The sequence below is a fragment of the Rhagoletis zephyria genome, unplaced genomic scaffold (assembly GCF_001687245.7).
Source record: "Rhagoletis zephyria isolate East Lansing unplaced genomic scaffold, Rhagoletis_zephyria_1.1 Rzeph_scaffold_00171, whole genome shotgun sequence".
NCBI lineage: Eukaryota > Metazoa > Arthropoda > Insecta > Diptera > Tephritidae > Rhagoletis > Rhagoletis zephyria.
Genome location: NW_016157255.1, coordinates 153,261 through 173,100, shown reverse-complemented (window position 1 = coordinate 173,100; position 19,840 = coordinate 153,261). Strand labels below are relative to the sequence as shown.

Genomic DNA, 19,840 nt, shown 5'->3' with positions numbered 1-19,840 from the left:
GACGGACGGACAGACAGACATGGCTTAATCGATTTCTTTTTTCATCCTGATCATTTATGTATACATTTGTCTATATCTATCTCGATTCGTTTTGGCTGTTACAAACAACCGTTATGTGAAAAAAATTAATATACCCTTGTGCACAAGTGCGCTCGGGTATAAAAATACTAGATAACATACGCATACCTTTTGACAAAAGTCAACTAACGCTGCTCTGTCTGAACCCAGTATGTTTGCACGGGACAAGGAGTTTCTCAGCCAAGAAGAATAACCAGTGGTGTTCCCCAAGGCTCAATACTTGGTCCTTTACTATTTAGTCTCTTTGTTAATGATGTGTTCCATGTATGTAAATTTGTAAGTATGCATGCATATGCTGATGATATTCAGCTGTATTTGTCGAGTAGCTTTACTGATACAAGTGATCTGTGTTTTAAAATAAATAGCGACTTATCATGTTTGTTGCACTGGGCGAATAACAATGGCCTCTGTCTCAATGCTGCAAAGTCGTACGTGTTGCCCATTGCGAAGAAAAATGTTTCGTGCTTTAAAATTCCTGCAATATGCATTGGGAACACTCCAATAAAGTCTGTGAGTAAAATCACTTATCTTGGCTTTGTAATTAACTCCAGCCTTACTGGTATCGACCACATTAGAAGAAAACTTGCCATCCAACTCATACTGCCACTTATAACCTACTCAGAGTTAGTTTATTCTAGATCTGCTCATAAAATTGAAATTGCTTTTAATCACGTCACACGTTATGTTTATGGCTTGCGCTGGTTTGACCATATATTTACTTGGAGGTCTCGTTTTTTAGGCTGTAATATTCTTGATTATCAGAAGGCTAGAAGTTGCATTTTCCTTTTCCGTCTGATGTCAGTAAAAACACCGTCAGATTTGTATGAAAAGCTTGTATTTAGTAAATCTGTCCGTTCTTGTACCTCAACTGTACCCAGTTTTAATTATGTACCCTCCACAAGACTGTTTTTTGTCAACACCGTACGTATGTGGAATTCTATTCCGGCTACTATTAGAAACACTCAACCAAAACAACTATAGGCGACTTCTTTATAGTTATTTCTCTGTTAATAAAACTTAAATTTGGCATATAATAATTATTATAATTTCTTTTCTTTTTTTTAACTGACTATCTATAATAAAAGTAAGCTACTTCTCCATTAACTTTGTAACCTTACTATTTAATTATTTTTTTATTTGTATTTCCCTCTATATTTTTAATTTATATATACATACTTGTAATAAGGGAATCATATAGACGTTATTGTATTCGTATGTCCTTTGTTTGTAATAATTATTGTTTGTTGTACTATAAAAGATAAGACATCTTATTGTACTAATTATAATCATTGAAATGAATAAGTATATAAATACAAAATAAGCAAAGGGGATCCCTTTTGGCGCCGGCCAAACAGCTGATTTTGACAGCAGTGAACTGCTTGCTGTGTGCAGAACTTAAACCTTTAACCTAAGGTTAAAAGCTTTAAAAAGCTATATCTTAAAGCGACTGAAAGCTTCAGTTCAAAGCTCTAGGCTTGAGCTTCCAGCGCTCAGCTTAAAGCTCTGAGTCAAAAGCTACCCTTTATAAGGTGATGCCAACTCACCAGAAAGGGCCGCAAATAAAATATGGAGAAGGGAGAAAATTTTCCAGATCCTTTTAAAAGGGGTGGCAAGATCTTGAGGTCACCAGTCGTGGATGCAGGTAGGTATGCGCGAATGAGTTCGTCGCCTAACGCTCCAGCACCGGAAGGAGCACGATCCTCTCCCCTAGATCTCAGCCGTGATTGCATAGAAATAGGGGTAAACATGGCAGCAAAAAGTCACAATGTGCAGAAAAACGATGCGTTGCTCATATTAGGTAATAAGCTGAGTAGCCTCGTTGAGATGATGGCACTTCCCAGACGCTCCATACATCAACCGATGAGAGACTTGGTGGATGAAATCGTGATATTATACGAGGAAGTGAAGTCGTTAAAGTGCAATAAAGGAGTGGCAAAGGAGTCCCACAGATGTAAAGCCACTCAAACTTCTCCACCCTTTAAAAAGGTAAAAAAATACTCCTAAAAGAGGCCTCGAAGACCCCGCGACTAGTGAGGTTAACCCGGCAAAGCGGCCCGGAGTTATCGAAGTGGCTACAAGCCAAAATAATGGCGAAGGGAAAACAATGGTGTCCTATAGAGATATTTTGGCTAACACTAACCAAACAGCCCCCGGCGATTGGATCGTGAAAAAAGGCAAAAAGTCTAATAAGGCTAAGCCAAACCCTAAACCGGTTAAACCGAATGCCATTGTTATCAAGAAGGTAGGCGACATGTCTTACAGCGATATGCTGAAAACAGTAAAAAGCAGTGCTGACTTAAAAAAGCTTGGCGAGCAAGTCAAAAGAGTACGCAAAACTGCCAAAGGAGTAATGCTGCTCGAACTCAATCATGTATACGAGGAAAATACAGAACTTTTTAAGAAGGTCGTGCAAAATCTGCTGGGAAATGAAGCGGAAATAAAAGCTCTATCCAAGGTAACCTCGATAGATACATGATCTAGATGAGATCATCACAAAAGAAGATATAGCTAAGGCTATAATAAAAGCCATATTGCTGGTGGCAAGCAGGGTCCATTCTTTCAGCGTGCGGTAAAAAAAAGAGCAAAGATATGAAGTTGCTGCAGCTAAACTTAAACCACTGCGAAGCTGCCCAGCAGCTGCTCTGTCAGACAATTATTGAGGAAAGCATTGATGTAGCAATCCTAAGTGAACAGTACAAGAAACCTAACCAAGGTACTTGGATCTCTGATCATAAAAAGAAGGCCGCGATATGGGTTTGCGGAAAAAAGGCATTAGTGGCAAACCTAGCAGTCATGAGTTTTTTGTTAAAAGAAAGATCGACGGGATCTATATTTACAGCTGCTATGTATACGGTGACCATATTAACCATCGTAAAATAAAGGACATTTTTTTCAAAATGATTTGGGAATACAACTTATATGATAAAAGTACCTTACCCATATCGTAATTTAAATCAAATATTTATCAGTTGATTATATTATTTAATTGTACAAGTTCCCCTGCTGTAGCGAAAAATGAAGCCAAATCCTTTTCAAGGACTTCTCATTCCCTTGCTACCAAAATGCGTTTATCATAATTCATACTGCGAGACGAAGCCAGCACACAGTGGTTCAAAATTGGAATTTAATGGTCATAATCCACCCTAGCCTTAATTTTTAAACCACTTTTTACTGAAAAGCAAAAAAAAAATTATTTTGGTGAAAATTTTTTTATAACATTTCCAAATTTTTTGTGTACTTTTTTTTGTTTTGGGTGAACCATACAATTGTTTTGAACTTTCTGTGATCTAACATTTATTACCTGGAACATGAGAATACATTTTTTTCAAAACTACTACTTTTTCTGCATTTTGTACCAAAAAAATTTTATATAATATATATAATAAATAAAAATTCAGAAATCAGGCTCAACTGGTCCATTGCAAATATTGTAAGCTTTCATAAAAAAATTATAAGTAATCAAATGAAGTGAAAAATGAAGGCAGTGAATTACGAACACTAAATGCCGGCTTTGAACCACTGTGTAGCAGGGGTTTACTGTTCTCTTCCAATGGAACTGGAAACTCAACGTACAAGACGATCCTGGGCACAACTTTCCCTGTGCTTTGTAGATTGTACAAAGATAACCGATTAAATAGAAACCCTTAAGTCGGGTGCGAAGACAACTGGCGAAGGTTTTCATTATATTTTATAATGGATTTTTATTTTTCATATTCTGCGTTTAAAAATTTACCTCTGAAAAATGCAGAGCCGATTTAAAGGACAGTTTAAGAAATAAAGGACAAAAGGTGTCCTTTATTTTGAAAAAAATTATAAAGAACAGGGGGTTAAAATAAAGGACTGTCCTTTAAAATAAAGGACGGATGGTCACCGTAGCTATGCACCACCGAGCCTCAGTCAGCAGGAATTTGAATTGTTACTAAGACTTGTGCAAGATGCCACGATGTATTCTCCAAAAGTAATAGCTGGAGGTTTCAATGCTTGTGCTTTAGAATGGGGCAGCAGTAGAACAAATAATCGAGGTCATGCCTTGCTAAGAGCATTTGCTTCCCTGGACCTGCTTCTATTGAATACAGGCAACAGAAACACGTTTGAGAAAAACGGCAGAGGCTCCATTATTGACAAAAACCACGTGGAAGCTAAGCGATAGGTATACGCACAGTGACCACTTATCTATAATAATTGAAATAAAAAGTACAATTACAGTGTCTCGTCAAAACGTCCAAAGTGATGTAAGTAGTTGGTGCACAAAATCATTTGATATAAATATGTTTAAATTAGTAATTAGCGAAATAAGCAGCGTTATGAATATGCGGGGGAATGCAGAAATCCTCTCAGAAGCCCTCACTAAAAGTCTTATCAAGGCATGCGATTCTTCTATGAGTAGAAAGGTCCGCAGAAACGACCGGAGACCCGTATACTGGCGGACGGTTGAAATAACGTCGTTACGGCCACAATGCAATAAAGCTAGAAGAAAATTCCAAAGAATAAGGTCGGATGAACTAAGGTATAGTTTTAAATCATTGCGAAAGAAATTAAAAGATGCTATAAAAACTAGCAAAAGAGATTGTTTCAAGGAACTTTGTAATGAAATTGATGAGTATCCTTGGGGCGGCGCCTATAAAGTGGTAATGAAAAGGTTCAAAGCTAGCCAAATGCAGATGCCAACATGCCCGACGTTGCTTAAAGAAGTAGTAGAGACTATTTTCCGCGGACGGATGCTATGGCAAATGCCTGTGTTCCTCCTGTAAAGAAGGAGGAAATTGAAAGTGCGGCCAAACGATTAAAAAACAACAAGGCTCCCGGTCCTGATGGTATCCCAAATATTGCCATTAAAGCGGCAGTGGATACAACCCCATCAGTATTTTCGAAAGTTTTTAATAGATGCTTTCAAGACGGTATATTTCCGAATAGATGGAAAAGGCAGAGGCTGGTCCTACTCCCAAAGATTAGCAAACCGCTGGGGGAACCTAGCTCCTAGACCCCTGTGCATGATTGATACTTTAGGTAAGTTGTTGGAGCGTATCATCTGTGACCGTCTATGGAAGCATATTGATTCTACGCATTGTTTGTCTGATGCACAGTATGGTTTTCGAAAAGGTAGGTCAACAGTCGACACAATACGTAGAGTCACTGACATAGCCGAAGAAGCAATAAAAGGTAAACGCTGGAAAAACGGCTCAAAAGAATACTGCGCGGTAGTAACCCTAGATGTTAAGAATGCGTTCAACTCACTAGGCTGGCCGCATATTATTAGTGCGCTGAATTCGATCAGCACCCCGGGATATTTGATAAACGTAATAAGTAGCTATCTATGTAATAGAGTTCTTTATTATAGTACTGATGCAGGTACGAAGGATTATGTCGTTACCAGAGGTGTTCCTCAAAGTTCCGTCATCAGTAACACAATCGGTTGTTATGTATGCGGCCCCTGTTTGGGGACATGCACTCAAACATAAATCGTACGCTAATAAGTTAAACTCGACTTTCCGGCTTAGTGCCCTACGTATATGTAGTGCTTTCCAGACAGTTTCGCATGATGCCGCCAGTGTGATTGCTGGTATAATGCCTGTTGATCTAATGGCTAGCGAGATCCAGCGCACCTACTTGACCTCCCGATCCAAAGGCAGAGCCCTCTTTAAGCACGAGATCGCGGCCGAACGCCGAAAAAGCCTCGCCCAATGGCAACAACGGTGGGAAGCGTCTTCGTCGGGTCGCTGGACCTTCTGACTCATCCCGAGCATCGAAGCCTGGCTGAGCAGATCACAGGGCGAAGTAGATTTTTATATGACCCAACTGTTGAGTGGGCATGGCTGTTTCAGTCAGTACTTGTGCAAGTATGGTCATGATGAAACAATGGCGTGTGGTTCATGTGGAAATGTACCGGAAACTGCAGAGCATATAGTCTTTGCATGCCCTCCTTTTTCCGCTAAAAGAAACAAATTAAAAGATTTGGTTCTGACTAGTCCGAGTCCTGAAAACTTGCTATCATACATGATAAATGACATTAAGGTCTGGGACGGAGTGAAATCTGTCAGTAAAGAAATAATGACTGAGCTTAGAGCAAGGGAACAACGCCGCCGGATAGAGAGAGGCTTTAATCAGTGAAATAAATGAAGTAATTGACATTAATTGTGTTTTACTCTTGTTTTTTACTCCACAGGGAATCTCTTCCCGAAGCACAGACGGCAAAACGCTCCTGAACCCCTTATCACAAATGTGGATGGGTGAATACGGAAATGGCGTTATGGAGTGAGGCATTCTGTATGCCATGGCCCCTCTCTGATGAAATGCGAAAGCAATCCCGGGGAGGTGGCTTCATCGGAGTTTCATACGGGCCACTTGATGGATAGTGCGAACCACCGAGGTTGATGTCTAGACTTTATAGGATTATAGGAACCTTGCAAAGCAAAGCTTTTATAGCTGTCTGGACACACAACATTGAAAGTTTCTGGACACGCAACATTGAAAGTGACTGGACACACAACATTGCATGTTGATAAAACCGTTGTAAAACTAAAACTACATATATTATTGTTTACAGTATTGGTTAACCGTTCATACCAATCTTTAAGATTAAACAAAACAAATTAGCGCCTTTAAATAAAATAATTAACGTATTGTATAAAAAACTTTTGTGAAATATATTAATACCTCTGAGATTTATTCCATTCATATCAAACATTTTTTTTTTGTGTGTGAAAATACAAAATCAGACATTTTATGCATTTCAATAAAAAAAAAATACTGAATTCGTTTCAAGTTGCATACACTCACACTTTTTTACCAATACACTCACACTTTGCAAATTGCCTATCATCGATTTTTCTTTCAAGACGCTTAGCTTTGGGAAGTAAGTTTTTGTTTTCAGAAAATTGTCTGCTTAATGAAATATAGAAAATAAATAAAATAAAAAATAAAAAAACTTTTTAATATGCCACGCTTTTATAAATGGACTAAAAAGTAGAAAATAGTATTTCTCAGTCCCATAGAATTTGTTTTGATAACTTTTGATTTTGAAATTTTAGCAAAAGTGATTATAAACAATTTATGAGATTGAAAATGAAAAGCGTGGGGAGCATGTAATAGACTTGAATTGATTTGAAAATTAATATATGTATGTATGTGAGTATATGAATAACGATCGCTTAATTTCGATCTCAAATTTTGTATATTCGCTGTAGAAATTGTAGGTCTATGTTATATAGTTTGACTATTGTCAATTAAATTATCTTTGTATTGCATGCGCTCCTCGTTTTTCGTTTTCAATCACATAAATTGTTTATAATGACCTTTGCTAAAATTTCCAAATCAAAAGTGATCAAAACAAATTCTGTGGGACTGAGAAATACTATTTTCTACTTTTAAGTCCATTTATAAAAGCGTGGTACATTAAAAACCTTTTTATTTTTTTTTTTAATAAAATATTAATTTAAAATATATTTAAATGTGTGTAGTAGAAAAAAGTGACCACGGTGGCAAAGAGAAGAAGCTTAAGTTTTCCTCGAGTTGTGAAAATAACAAGGACAACCAATTTGACAGCTAACGAGCTTTGATTGAGATTATATTTATATGTAAACTTACTTTAATGCTTTGCCGTTCGCATATGGGCAAATCTAAAATATTGGTACACTTTCAAAATAAAAATTTGAATTTTTAAATTTGTGAGCACACCTATGTTTTATATATCATTTTATTCGTAATCTCTTAATAAATCGATTAATATAAGTGTAATTAATTTTCATCAAGTGCTTCAAAAGTAAGACGAGGAATAAACATGAAATAGAAAACAAAAGAATAAGCTGGGTTCAAATTACGCTGTTCAAGTTGTAAACTTTGAGCAAAGATTTTGAAAGCTGAACTCACTTAATTGGGACGTTCTAAATTCAATGGGATACCCCGTTTTACCAGATTGGCTCCGGTTTTCGAGATAACGGTACTTGAAAATTTGATTAAATTTTAACTATTTTATAAATAGCTCCCTCAGTTTTGAAGTTATTTTACAAAAATTTTGCACATAACAGTTTTTTTAATATTACCTTAATTATTCCTTAAAATTATCGAAATAGGTTCACATTAACATATAGCTCCAATACAACTAATTACTCAGATATATGTTTTTGCGCTATAACTCTAACTTCATATCTGAATAAAATAATTGTATGTTAGCTATAAGTAAAAGTGAACCTATACTAAATTTTTACCTGCTCTATTGGAGGAGTTATAACGCAAAACAACGTCTCTGATCAATCAGTTGTATGGGAGCTAGATGTTTTAGTGAACCGATTTCGACGATTTTATGGAATAGTTTATTGGAGATCACGTACTGCATGCGCATTCAAATGGCATTAGTATTAATTAAGTTAAAATGATGTAAGACTCTGTACATACTGTAATGTTTCATTTTCCATTCATTCCATATGATTCAACTTCAATTGTATTATTCTTAGCCTATTTCCTTTTTTATCTGAATTTTGTACAACACACAACACACGTTTTCTTATTAAAGGCAAAAGGAATTTATCCAACATAATCGCGTTTAATCCAAAGTATTATTGCCCAATCCTTATTAAAGACTACAGGCTATGGGCCTCCCCACATTGCATGGCAGTAATATTTTTGGAAAATAAGGAAATAAATTCGAGATAATTAATTTACACGTGTTGTAAAAGGTTATAAGAAAAGCAGACAAAAATGGCGTCAGAATCGAGATATGCAATTAATAAATAAAACAGCAATAATTATTTCAATTGGCGGTACAAGATCGAAAGACTGATTAAAGAAAAAGGTGTCTGGGGTGCGATAATTGATGATCCACTGGTTTCAAAAACGACAGCATGGCTGGAAAAAGATGAGAAGGCACACACGACAATCGCACTTAACTTAGAATACGATCAAATTCAACACATTCGAAATTGTGAGACGGCAAAAGAAGCATGGGCTAAGTTGAAAGAAATTTACGAGAAAAACAGTACAAGCAATCGCGTTAATATTCTACGTACCATCATGAAACAGCGACTGGAAGAAGGTGGAAATGTCGAAACGCATGTCAATACTATGTACCAAAAATTGAAGGCTTTAGGTACCGATTTGAAACCAGAAGTGTTCATGAGTGCAACATTGCTTGGGTCTTTACCATCAAGTTATGGTCCATTGATAACTGCACTCGAAGTACGTGAAGAAAAGGATTTGACAGTGAGCTTAATTACTTCAAAATTAATTGACGAATATAAGCGCCGTGAAGAAAGGCAACAAGAAGGTAACAAAGATGCAACTGCACTAAAAGTCAGTTCATTGAGACATAAAGATGGTTAGGTTAGGTTACGGTGGCAGACCCGCAAAGGGGACTCACTTAGACATTTGGTTGTCCATTGTGATACCACATTACATAAGGGAGAAATTCGTTTGAACGGTAACTGCGTAAAAATTACAAGAAGCGCTGGGTGCTCATAATAAAGTTCTTCAAACAGCTGATGTCCACTCCGGAGAGTCCCTCGGGAGAGTCGATGAAATGCGCACCGAGATGCTTGAACCGTAATCTAGCGAATGCCGGGCAGTTGAGTAGGAAGTGCTGAGATGATTCCACATCGTCTTCCAGGCAACTGCGGCAGTAGGGATCCGTGACGATATTGAGTCGCAACGCGTGGGTTCCCATTGGACAGTGTCCGGTCAGTACGCCTGTGAAAATCGAGAGCTGACGCTTAGCCAGCTGCAGTAGCTCCCTTGACCGCCTGCGGTCCACAACCGGCCAGAAGGATCTTGCAACTTTGCAAGTCGGGGTTTTTTCCCAGCGCTCGCTGAGCCGACCGTAAGGCCATCTGTCCAAAGCAGGCCACAGGTGGCCAACGGAACTCCAATGTCCTCCCTGTCCGAGGTGATGGCCTCAAGGGTGCCCTGCCTGGCCAGTTCATCAGCCCTGCAGTTTCCCGCGATATCACTATGCCCCGGGACCCAGATCAGCTTGATCTGGAAGTATTCCGAGGCAGTTGAGAGAGAAGCCAGGTTGGCCAGCCAACCAGTTTTGTACACCATTAGCGATCCCAGCGCCCTGATTGCCGCTTGGCTATCAGTGTATATATTTAACCTCCTTGTTGACAGTACATTGGTGCATAGCCAATCGGCTGCCTCTTTTATAGCGGCCACCTCTGCCTGAAAGACGCTGCAGAGATCCGGCAGTTTGAAAGTAAGATCTACTGAGAGTTCCTGACAGTAGACACCTCCTCCAACTCTACCTTCCATCCGTCTGTAAAGATGTTTATTGGACCTCTTCTCCAGAGACTACCCTTCTTCCATTCATCCCTTGAGGGGATGTGCGTGGAGAAGGATCCTTTAGGGGCCAGCCTCGGGTGACTCCGGTCCATTTCTTTCGGCACGAAGTCGAAGCTTTCGAGAATCGTCGAGTGCCCGTGCGCTGGATTGAAAGAGAACCCAGAGCTTTTGAGCCTAATGGCTGAGCGGACCGCCGCTACATTGCCCGAAATGTCGACAGGTGCGACATTGAGCATAGCATTCTGCGCTAAGGTTGGAGTGGTTCCGAGCGCCCCGCTGATCCCAACGAGGGCTGCCCTTTGCACGCGCTCTAGCTTCCTGACATGAGTGGTCTTTTCCAGTGAACTCCCCCGGACGATGACCCCATACAACATTATTGGCTTAATTATGGTTTCATACAGCCAGTGCATCACTTTTGGGGAGAGGCCCCATCTCTTCCCTATGGCATTCTTGCAGCAGTAGAGGGCCACCGATGCCTTCCTCACTCGTTCCTCGATATTAGGTTTCCATGACAACTTCCCGTCCAGGATCACGCCCAAGAATTTGACCCTGTCAGAGAGGACAAGTGGAACATCCCCTATCGGGGGGAGCTGGGCCTGAGGCTTTTTGTACCTCCTGGTAAAAAGAACGAGCTCCGTCTTTCCAGGATTGACAGCAAGCCCGCAGCTAGCGGACCAATTTGTGACCCTGTTTAGGTACCCTTGCATAAGATCGTAGAGAGTGTTCAAGAACTTTCCTCTGACGATGAGTGCCACGTCATCCGCGTAGGCAATAACCCGGCATTCAGTCCTTTTCAATTCCTCCAGGACGTCGTTTATCACGATTATCCAGAGGAAGGGTGAAAGGACGCCTCACTGCGGGGTGCCTCTGCCAACTTTACGCTGATCAGAGGCGTTGCCCAATTCCGCTGTGACAGTTCTGTCGTGCAGCATGTGAGAGATGAGCCTTACTAGGTAGCTCTCGACTCCGAGCTTAGTAAGGGCTCTTATTATCGCCCCGGGAAGGACATTATTGAAAGCCCCCTCGATATCAAGGAAGGTACCCACTACAAAATCTTTGTTGTTAAGAGACCCCTCTATAATGTTTACGATTGAGTGCAGGGCAGATTCCATGGATCTACCTTTCAGGTAGGCGTGCTGAGAGGGGCTAAAACTCTCTCGAGGAATCCTGTTTCTTATGCGCAGGTCAATGAGTCTCTCAAAAGTCTTCAATAAGAAAGATGAGAGACTGATAGGTCTGAAGTCCCTCGGGGATACATGATAGTTCTTTCCTGCTTTGGGGATGAACGTGACCCTTACGCACCCCCAAGCCCCCGGGATGTACCCTCTTTCTAGGCAGCTTGCATAGATAGGGGTGAGCCAGCGACACGAGATCTCCACAGCCTTTTGCAGCTGCGCAGGAATGATGCCATCCGGTCCAGGGGACTTGAAGGGCTTAAAAGAGTCGATTGCCCAGAGCAGTCGGCGCCTCTCCAGTAGTTCACCGGAGGAGGAGGTAGAGCATTCGCCATTTCCAGCACCGGTGGGTTCACGCGGTGCAGAATTTCTTGGGAAATGAGTATCAAGGAGTAGCTTAAGCGATTCCTCTCCACTCATCGCCCAGTTGCCCTCTTCGTCCCTCCGGTATCCCAAGGGTACGGGATTCCTCACAAGGAATCGCCTAAATCGAGATGATTCATTACAACCTTCTACGGCTTCGCAGAAGTTTCTCCATGACTCGCTTTTGGCCTTTCTTATCTCGGACTTATAGACGCCTAGTCCGATCTTATAGAGTTCCCAGTCGGAGTGTTGTCCACTCTTCCTGGCTTTATTGAATAGGCGTCTACTCGTCGCCTTGAGTTCTGAGAGCTCCACCGTCCACCATTTTGGTCGTACTTTGCCCCCAGGCCTACTCAGCGGGCATGAGATTTCGATGGCGCTCCTACAAGCCGATGTAAACTTATCCACCATAGCATCAATCGAGCCTTCGGTGCTTAAGCTCTCCTGGGGGGCCTCTGGGAGTAGTTCCCGAAGTTTTTTACTATAGAGGTCCCAGTTTGTTCTCCTAAGGTTCCTAAAGGGGATACTTTTGGGACGATCTTCGTCCAGAAAAAACTGGATATACCTATGGTCCGAAAAGGAGTGATCATTAAGAACCCTCCAGTCGGAAACGCGGGATATTACAGAAGACGAGGCTAGGGTGAGGTCAAGGACCTCTTGCCTTGCCGCGGTGATAAAGGTCGGTTCGTTTCCTCTATTACAGATACATAAGTCTTCACTTAGAATATAATCAAAAAGTGACTCACCTCTTGCATTTATATCTGAGCTTCCCCAGCACGAGTGTCGTGAATTTGCATCCGACCCAATAATTACGTCGGCTTTCCGTCGCCTCGCTTCGGCTATGGCTTCACGCAGCAGTAATGGAGGTGGTTCCACCTCGTCATCATGAGCCATGTAAGCGGATATGATCCAGAGCTTTCCGGCACCGCTATCCAGGCTGACAGTCACAATGTCCTCGTTGCTGAAATTAGGTAGAATTAGTGCTTTGAGTTCGTTTCTGATGAGCATGCAGGATCTTGGTCTACCTGCTTGATTCTGCACCATCAGCTTGAAATTAGGCGTCCTGATCCCGGAGATACCGCTACTGCTTAGCCACGGCTCCTGGATCAGGACTACATCGGCTCCACCTTGCTCAAGGTGGATAAGGAGATTTGCGGACGCCGCCTTAGAATGTTGGAGGTTTATTTGCAGGATCTTCATCCTCCAAAGTCCGCTCCAGCCACGCCAGTTCGACGTCCTCGTTTACTGAGGCTAAGAGCCTCTCTTCCTCCGCCCTGTCGTAGAACCGTCCGATGCTGACGACGGATCCCTCCGTTGAGAGGGCATCCTCAGCACTTTCGGCCCCCGACACGACGGATTCCACCTCCATGCTCATGGGGGCTTCCTCCGCCGCGGGCTCACGTGCTTCCGGCACCTCAGGAGGTTGAGAGCCATCACCCCTGGAATCGGATTGGTAGACCCTAAGGACTACCCTTTCGAATCCATAGGTGATGACTCCCCTGGACTCAGCGAGAGGGCCGAGGGATTCCGCATTGAGTAGAATCAGCGCTTGCCGATGCGACTCCTCGGAATCCTCGGACCCCTCGAATCTGACAACCCTCCAGTTGTGCGTGGGCAGTTGCGGGTTGCAGTAACGGAGGATTTCCTCAATCTCCTCCGGTGCGGAGGGCTCGGGGGGGAGCCAGACACGGGCCCGCGGGCGGGCAGGAAGATCCTTTTCCTCCACGGCTTCCAGCTTGGCGCCCTCCCAAACCTCCCCCACCAGAGACACTGCAGACTTGTATAACGATGCCGACCGCTCGTCGGCGCATACAATTCTTTTGTGGATGCCATGATGCCACCCACCATCCTCACAGCGCGGAGGTGGACCAGGGTTTCCTCTGACCACCCTTAGAAAGACAGAGGAGATGGCTGCTGCCACGCGCCTCCAGTTTTCCCTGGATATGGTGCCATCTTCTCTGCCTCGATCGAGGACCCCCAGGGTAGTTGATCCCGCCTGCTTAGCGATTTCGCTGAACAGAGCAGGCGCAACCCCATTTCTGGGTCTTTTTGCGTGGGAGCCTTCTCCCTCTTGAGACCTTTGTCTCTTAGGACCCGTAGGAGGCGCACTCGCGTCTCCTTTCGTCGGGTTCTTAGCCTTCTCATCCCGGCCACACAGCACCCCTTTGGCCCACTCGAGCGTTTTCAAATGTTTCTCAGTAAGCTGAGAAGCATCTTGACCGCCATAGCGCTCCAAAATCTTGGTAGCCATGCGCCAGTCGGAGTAAGCCTTTCGGCCCGACGATATTTGCCGTTTAGGCATTCCCGAAGGCTTCTTGTAGGGAGCCTTCGAGGACAGACCCGGAAGACTGGGAGAGGAGCCCGCGCTGGTGCTGGCGATTCCGTCTAGCACCCCCTTTAATCGCTCTCTCAGTCCGGCCCCTTGCCTAGAGACCCCCACTGTGTCCGGTTCCGGCACTCCTGCCCTCCCAGTGGCGACAGCACCTGTCCCCCCCGGAAACATTTAAGTGCGTCGGCTTCGACGCGTTCTTACCCCCCGAGCGAATATCCGTTGAGGATCCCCTAGAGGTAAAAATTGTAGAACGAGGCGGTTTCGCCTCGCATACCGCAGGTGGTGCTGTAGCCCCCCCCAGATGAGCCGGCTTTGGGGGTCGGCTCCGATACCCGCCACCCCTCGAAGGCTTATTTTTTTGTTGGTGTATTGTTTTTTTGTTGTTGTTGTTGCCTTTCATATTCTGTTGGGTCCCCGCTCAGAGCCGCTATCCAAAACCCGAGCGTGTAGTCGCCTTTAAATGGTCCCATAGCTACCTCTGAACAAGACTATGGCGAGGGTCGACCCACGCTCTTATGGGGTCATGAGTTCAGAGCCGACCAGCGCAAAGACGGGAGTCCTCACAACCGCACCTACACCACCAACTTAACGGCGACGGGAATTGGAACGTACCCTGAGGCCTGCCAGGGTTTTAACGGGACGGGGGCAGTTGCGGCATTAGCCCACCAGCCATTTCTGCTGAGTGTTACCCCAGCATACTCAGGTGGTAGAATACCACAACCACCAGCTCAGGGATCGACAAATCCAAAACGTTTTCAGAATCGTAGTCAGAGGACGAAGCCAGGGTCGTTACCGTTCACGTTAAGAGGCCGTGGAGGCCGCAGGCTATTTGGCGATACCCAGGGTGCACCACGCGGAGGCGACCTGCTCTACACCCCATGTAAAGATGAAATTGCATGTTATTTTTGCAAAGGTAAGGGGCACTGGAAGAAAAACTGTGGAAAATATAAAAGGTGGTTGCAAAAACAAGCACAAAAAGGTAACCAAAAGGCAAATTTAGCGGAAGGTGCTAACAATGAGCAGTATCTTTTTTCTACATCGAGCATTAATAGGTGGGTAGTAGATTCTGGTGCCACATGTCACATCGTTGGAAACAAAGATCAATTTACTGAATTCAATGCGGAACATCGTGAAAAAGTGTTAGTTGCAAACGGGGAACAGGTTACAGCGCTTGGAAAAGGTACGATTTGTGTGAAATTCGTCAACAAACTTGGCGACACAAATACAGTACATATAACAGATGTGTTGCACATTCCGGGCATAAAAGGAAATTTAATCTCAGTAAAGCGCTTAGCCGAAAAAGGGTATACAGTGAACTTCACTGACCGTCAGTGTGAAATTAAAAAAGGACAGATACAAATTGCAGTTGCAGATATTGATGGAAATTTATACAAACTTCGAACACCAAATCAGGTATACACAGTGAAAAATTCCTCAGTTAACTGCAATCATCTGTGGCATAGTATACTTGGTCATAGACATTGATGTGGTGAAATCATTAGCTTCAGGAAAACTTGTTGATGGCCTACAATTTAAGACATGTGGCAGAGAATACGAAAAACAATTAAATTGCGAAATTTGCTAACAAGGAAAAATGAGCCGAATCAAATTTCCACAAAAATCAGAAAACCGTGCTAAAACAATTTTGGANATCGTAGTCAGAGGACGAAGCCAGGGTCGTTACCGTTCACGTTAAGAGGCCGTGGAGGCCGCAGGCTATTTGGCGATACCCAGGGTGCACCACGCGGAGGCGACCTGCTCTACACCCCATGTAAAGATGAAATTGCATGTTATTTTTGCAAAGGTAAGGGGCACTGGAAGAAAAACTGTGGAAAATATAAAAGGTGGTTGCAAAAACAAGCACAAAAAGGTAACCAAAAGGCAAATTTAGCGGAAGGTGCTAACAATGAGCAGTATCTTTTTTCTACATCGAGCATTAATAGGTGGGTAGTAGATTCTGGTGCCACATGTCACATCGTTGGAAACAAAGATCAATTTACTGAATTCAATGCGGAACATCGTGAAAAAGTGTTAGTTGCAAACGGGGAACAGGTTACAGCGCTTGGAAAAGGTACGATTTGTGTGAAATTCGTCAACAAACTTGGCGACACAAATACAGTACATATAACAGATGTGTTGCACATTCCGGGCATAAAAGGAAATTTGATCTCAGTAAAGCGCTTAGCCGGAAAAGGGTATACAGTGAACTTCACTGACCGTCAGTGTGAAATTAAAAAAGGACAGATACAAATTGCAGTTGCAGATATTGATGGAAATTTATACAAACTTCGAACACCAAATCAGGTATACACAGTGAAAAATTCCTCAGTTAACTGCAATCATCTGTGGCATAGTATACTTGGTCATAGACATTGATGTGGTGAAATCATTAGCTTCAGGAAAACTTGTTGATGGCCTACAATTTAAGACATGTGGCAGAGAATACGAAAAACAATTAAATTGCGAAATTTGCTAACAAGGAAAAATGAGCCGAATCAAATTTCCACAAAAATCAGAAAACCGTGCTAAAACAATTTTGGACTTGGTTCATTCGGATGTATGCGGACCTATGCAAACTATGTCGCCATCTGGGAAAAGATATATATTCACTTTGATCGATGACTACTCAAAATACACTGTTATCTATCTTTTGACGAATAAATCCGAGGTCCTTGAGAATTTAGAGAATATGTTAAAATGTGCAAGAACATGTTCAACAAGACACCAAAGTTCATTAGAACGGACAACGGTGGTGAGTACCTAAGCCAAAATTTTAAGGTTTATTTACAGCAACACGGAATACAAAATCAAAGAAGTGCACCATACAGCCCACAACAAAACGGGGTTGCCGAACGCAAAAATAGAACGCTAGTTGAGAAGGCACGCAGCATGCTTTTCGACGCTAAAATGGAAAAGAAATTTTGGGGAGAAGCAATTACAATGGCAAATTATGTGCAAAATCGTCTACCTGCGAAAGGAATTGAGAATACACCATACGAAAGCTGGTTCGGAACGAAACCAAGCATCGAACACTTCAGGTGTTTTGGATCTAAATGTTATGCGTTTATACCGGATGAAAGAAGACGAAAACTGGACCAAAAGTGCAATGGCCTTTTTAAATTTGGTAGGCTACGATGCGTCATTAAAAGCATACAGACGTTATATACCAGCAACGGAAAAGGTTATTGACAACCGCAACGTCAAGTTCATCCATAAAGACGGCGATTGGAAAATCGATCAGAACGAGGAGGAGACAGTAACAGTTCTCGATTACAAAAGCACCGATGAAATCCAAAATAAAGACGCAACGGCTGATAATAGAACTGAAGAAAATAACGATAACATCGAAGAACGTAACAGTGTACACACATATCGCCGATCAGAAAGAACATCAAAAGAAATTCCACCACGCAAATTAATCGAAGAAATCGACGTTGTACATCAAAACGAGTTAGTGGAACCGAAACATTACAACGAAGCTATCACTTCCAAGGACAAGCAAAAATGGGTAGCTGCAATGCAGGACGAAATAAATTCACTTACAGATAATTGCACATGGGATCTTGTTGAGATGCCCAAAGATAGTCATGCGATCGGTTGTAAATGGGTATATAAAATTAAAACTGCTCCATCTGAGAATTCTCAACAGTTTAAGGCTAGACTCGTGGCTCAGGGGTTTTCCCAAAAATTCGGTACAGATTACGACTTAGTTTTCGCTCCAGTTGTAAGACAAACTACGTTTAGAACTCTACATGCAATTGCTTCAAATGACAATTTAAAGGTGATTCATTTAGATGCAAAAACAGCGTTTCTTAACGGGAAGTTAGACGAAGCAATTTACATGAAGCAACCACCGGGATTTACAGCAAGAGGTAAGGAAAACCATGTTTGTCTCTTGAGGAGGAGTATGCAGTATGAAGCAGTCTGCAAGGGTTTGGAACAAGACGCCAGTTTCATTCAGAGTCAAAACGATCCATGCTTATACATGTTAACAACAGGAGAAAAATCATGTTACATACTAATATACGTCGATGACTTAATTGTTACAAGCAAACACGATGATTTACTAAGGCTATGTGAACGTGTTGTCTCATCGAAGTTCGAAATTAAAAGTCTCGGAACAATTTCTAATTATCTTCGACTGCAAGTGCGCAGAAATAACAATGACATTTTCGCAATCAATCAATCCCCATACATAACAAACCTCATGAAAGAATTTGGATTGGCAAACGCAAGAATATCCGAAGTACCAATCAATGTTACATACGAAAAGGGTGGTGAATCAGAAATGCTGATCAACAATGATGAGTATAGGCGTTTGATCGGCTGTTTACTATATGTTTCGGTGAACACACGACCAGATATATCAGCTGCTGTATAAATTTTGGCACAAAAGGTCGGCAAACCAAATAAAGAGGATTGGAATGAGCTCAAACGTGTACTAAAATACTTAAAGGATACTACGAACTTATCACTAGTGCTTGGTAGGGTTAATGAGCCAAGCAATCTTATTGGTTACGCTGACGCAAATTGGGGAGAAAGCCGAATCGATCGAAAATCCAATAGCGGGTTTGTTTTTCAACTGTTTAGTGGCACCATTAGCTGGAGTTGCAAGAAACAAACATGCGTGTCTCTTTCGTCCACTGAGGCGGAATTTATTGCTTTGTCTGAGGCATGCAAGGAGGCGCAATGGATGCCCAATCCTTGTTAAAGACTACATAGTTAAGGTAATATTAAAAAACGGTTATGTGCAAAATTTTAGTAAAATATCTTTAAAACTCAGGGACTTTTTTTAAAAAATAGTTAAAATTTAAGCAAAGTTTCAAGTACCGCTATCTCGAAAAGTGGAGCCAATAAGGTAAAACTGAGGACGCCATTGAATTTAGAAGGCGCCAATTAAGTAAAAGCAACTATCAGAACATTTGTCAAAAAAAATTTGCTTTGATACCACTCTCGAAATATTCTGACTAAAAGAAGGAGCATCATTAAAAGTAGTAAATCAGTGTTTTTACACACTTCTAGAGAAAAATTTGTTTAAGCATTTTACAGGTATATGTGATTTTATAAAGACTAGCAGTTATAGAAAGATTTAGATAGTTTCGACGTATTTTCCAAATGTGCCTTCAATTAATGTGTTTTTGAAATAAAAACTACGCTCAAGATCGCAGAATATTTTATCATTAAAAGTTAGTTTATTCTGAAAGCACACCTCTTGCTAAAGTATCAAATTATTCGTAATAGTTTGTAGAATACAATACATACTTAAAAAGTTCATAAAATTAAATGCTTCAAAACCTATACGCGATAAACCGAAAATTTTGTAAATTGTGAAAAGTGGAGTTACAGACTTTGAGTTACTTGCCATTTCGTTATTTTTTAATGCACACTTTTATGACCTACTACATATGAAGTGTACACATAAGTGCTAAATGCCCATTTAATTTCGAATCAGAATATGGTGTGCTTCAAAAGTTATGACATAATTAATTGTGCCCCTCTTAAAAATTACATAAAAATTCACTTGTTTTCATTATTATTTTTTTTTATTTTAACACCTATATTTCAAAATTTATGCAGCAAATTGATCAAATTTTTTGTTTGAGGCTTCAAGTATACGTCAATG

The 19,840-nt window shown here is 41.7% G+C and overlaps 2 protein-coding genes across 2 annotated transcripts in view; one reads left to right on the top strand and one right to left on the bottom strand.

The window, feature by feature from the left end:
- Positions 1-6,679, top strand: part of LOC108356248 (uncharacterized) — a 40,726-nt gene extending 34,047 nt beyond the window's left edge. The window contains exon 5 of the mRNA XM_017607385.1: positions 6,242-6,679. The gene's annotated coding sequence lies outside the window, so the exon portion shown is untranslated. The remainder of the gene's footprint in view (positions 1-6,241) is intronic.
- A 5,630-nt stretch (positions 6,680-12,309) lies between these two features.
- LOC108356399 (uncharacterized) lies at positions 12,310-14,268 on the bottom strand. Its single transcript, XM_017607513.1, has 2 exons — positions 12,911-14,268; positions 12,310-12,846 (listed from the first exon to the last, which is right to left on the bottom strand). Exon 1 carries the CDS (start codon positions 14,185-14,187, stop codon positions 13,051-13,053), a length of 1,137 nt encoding a protein of 378 aa, XP_017463002.1. The 5' UTR covers positions 14,188-14,268; the 3' UTR covers positions 12,310-12,846; positions 12,911-13,050.
- Between the last annotated feature and the right edge of the window lie 5,572 nt (positions 14,269-19,840).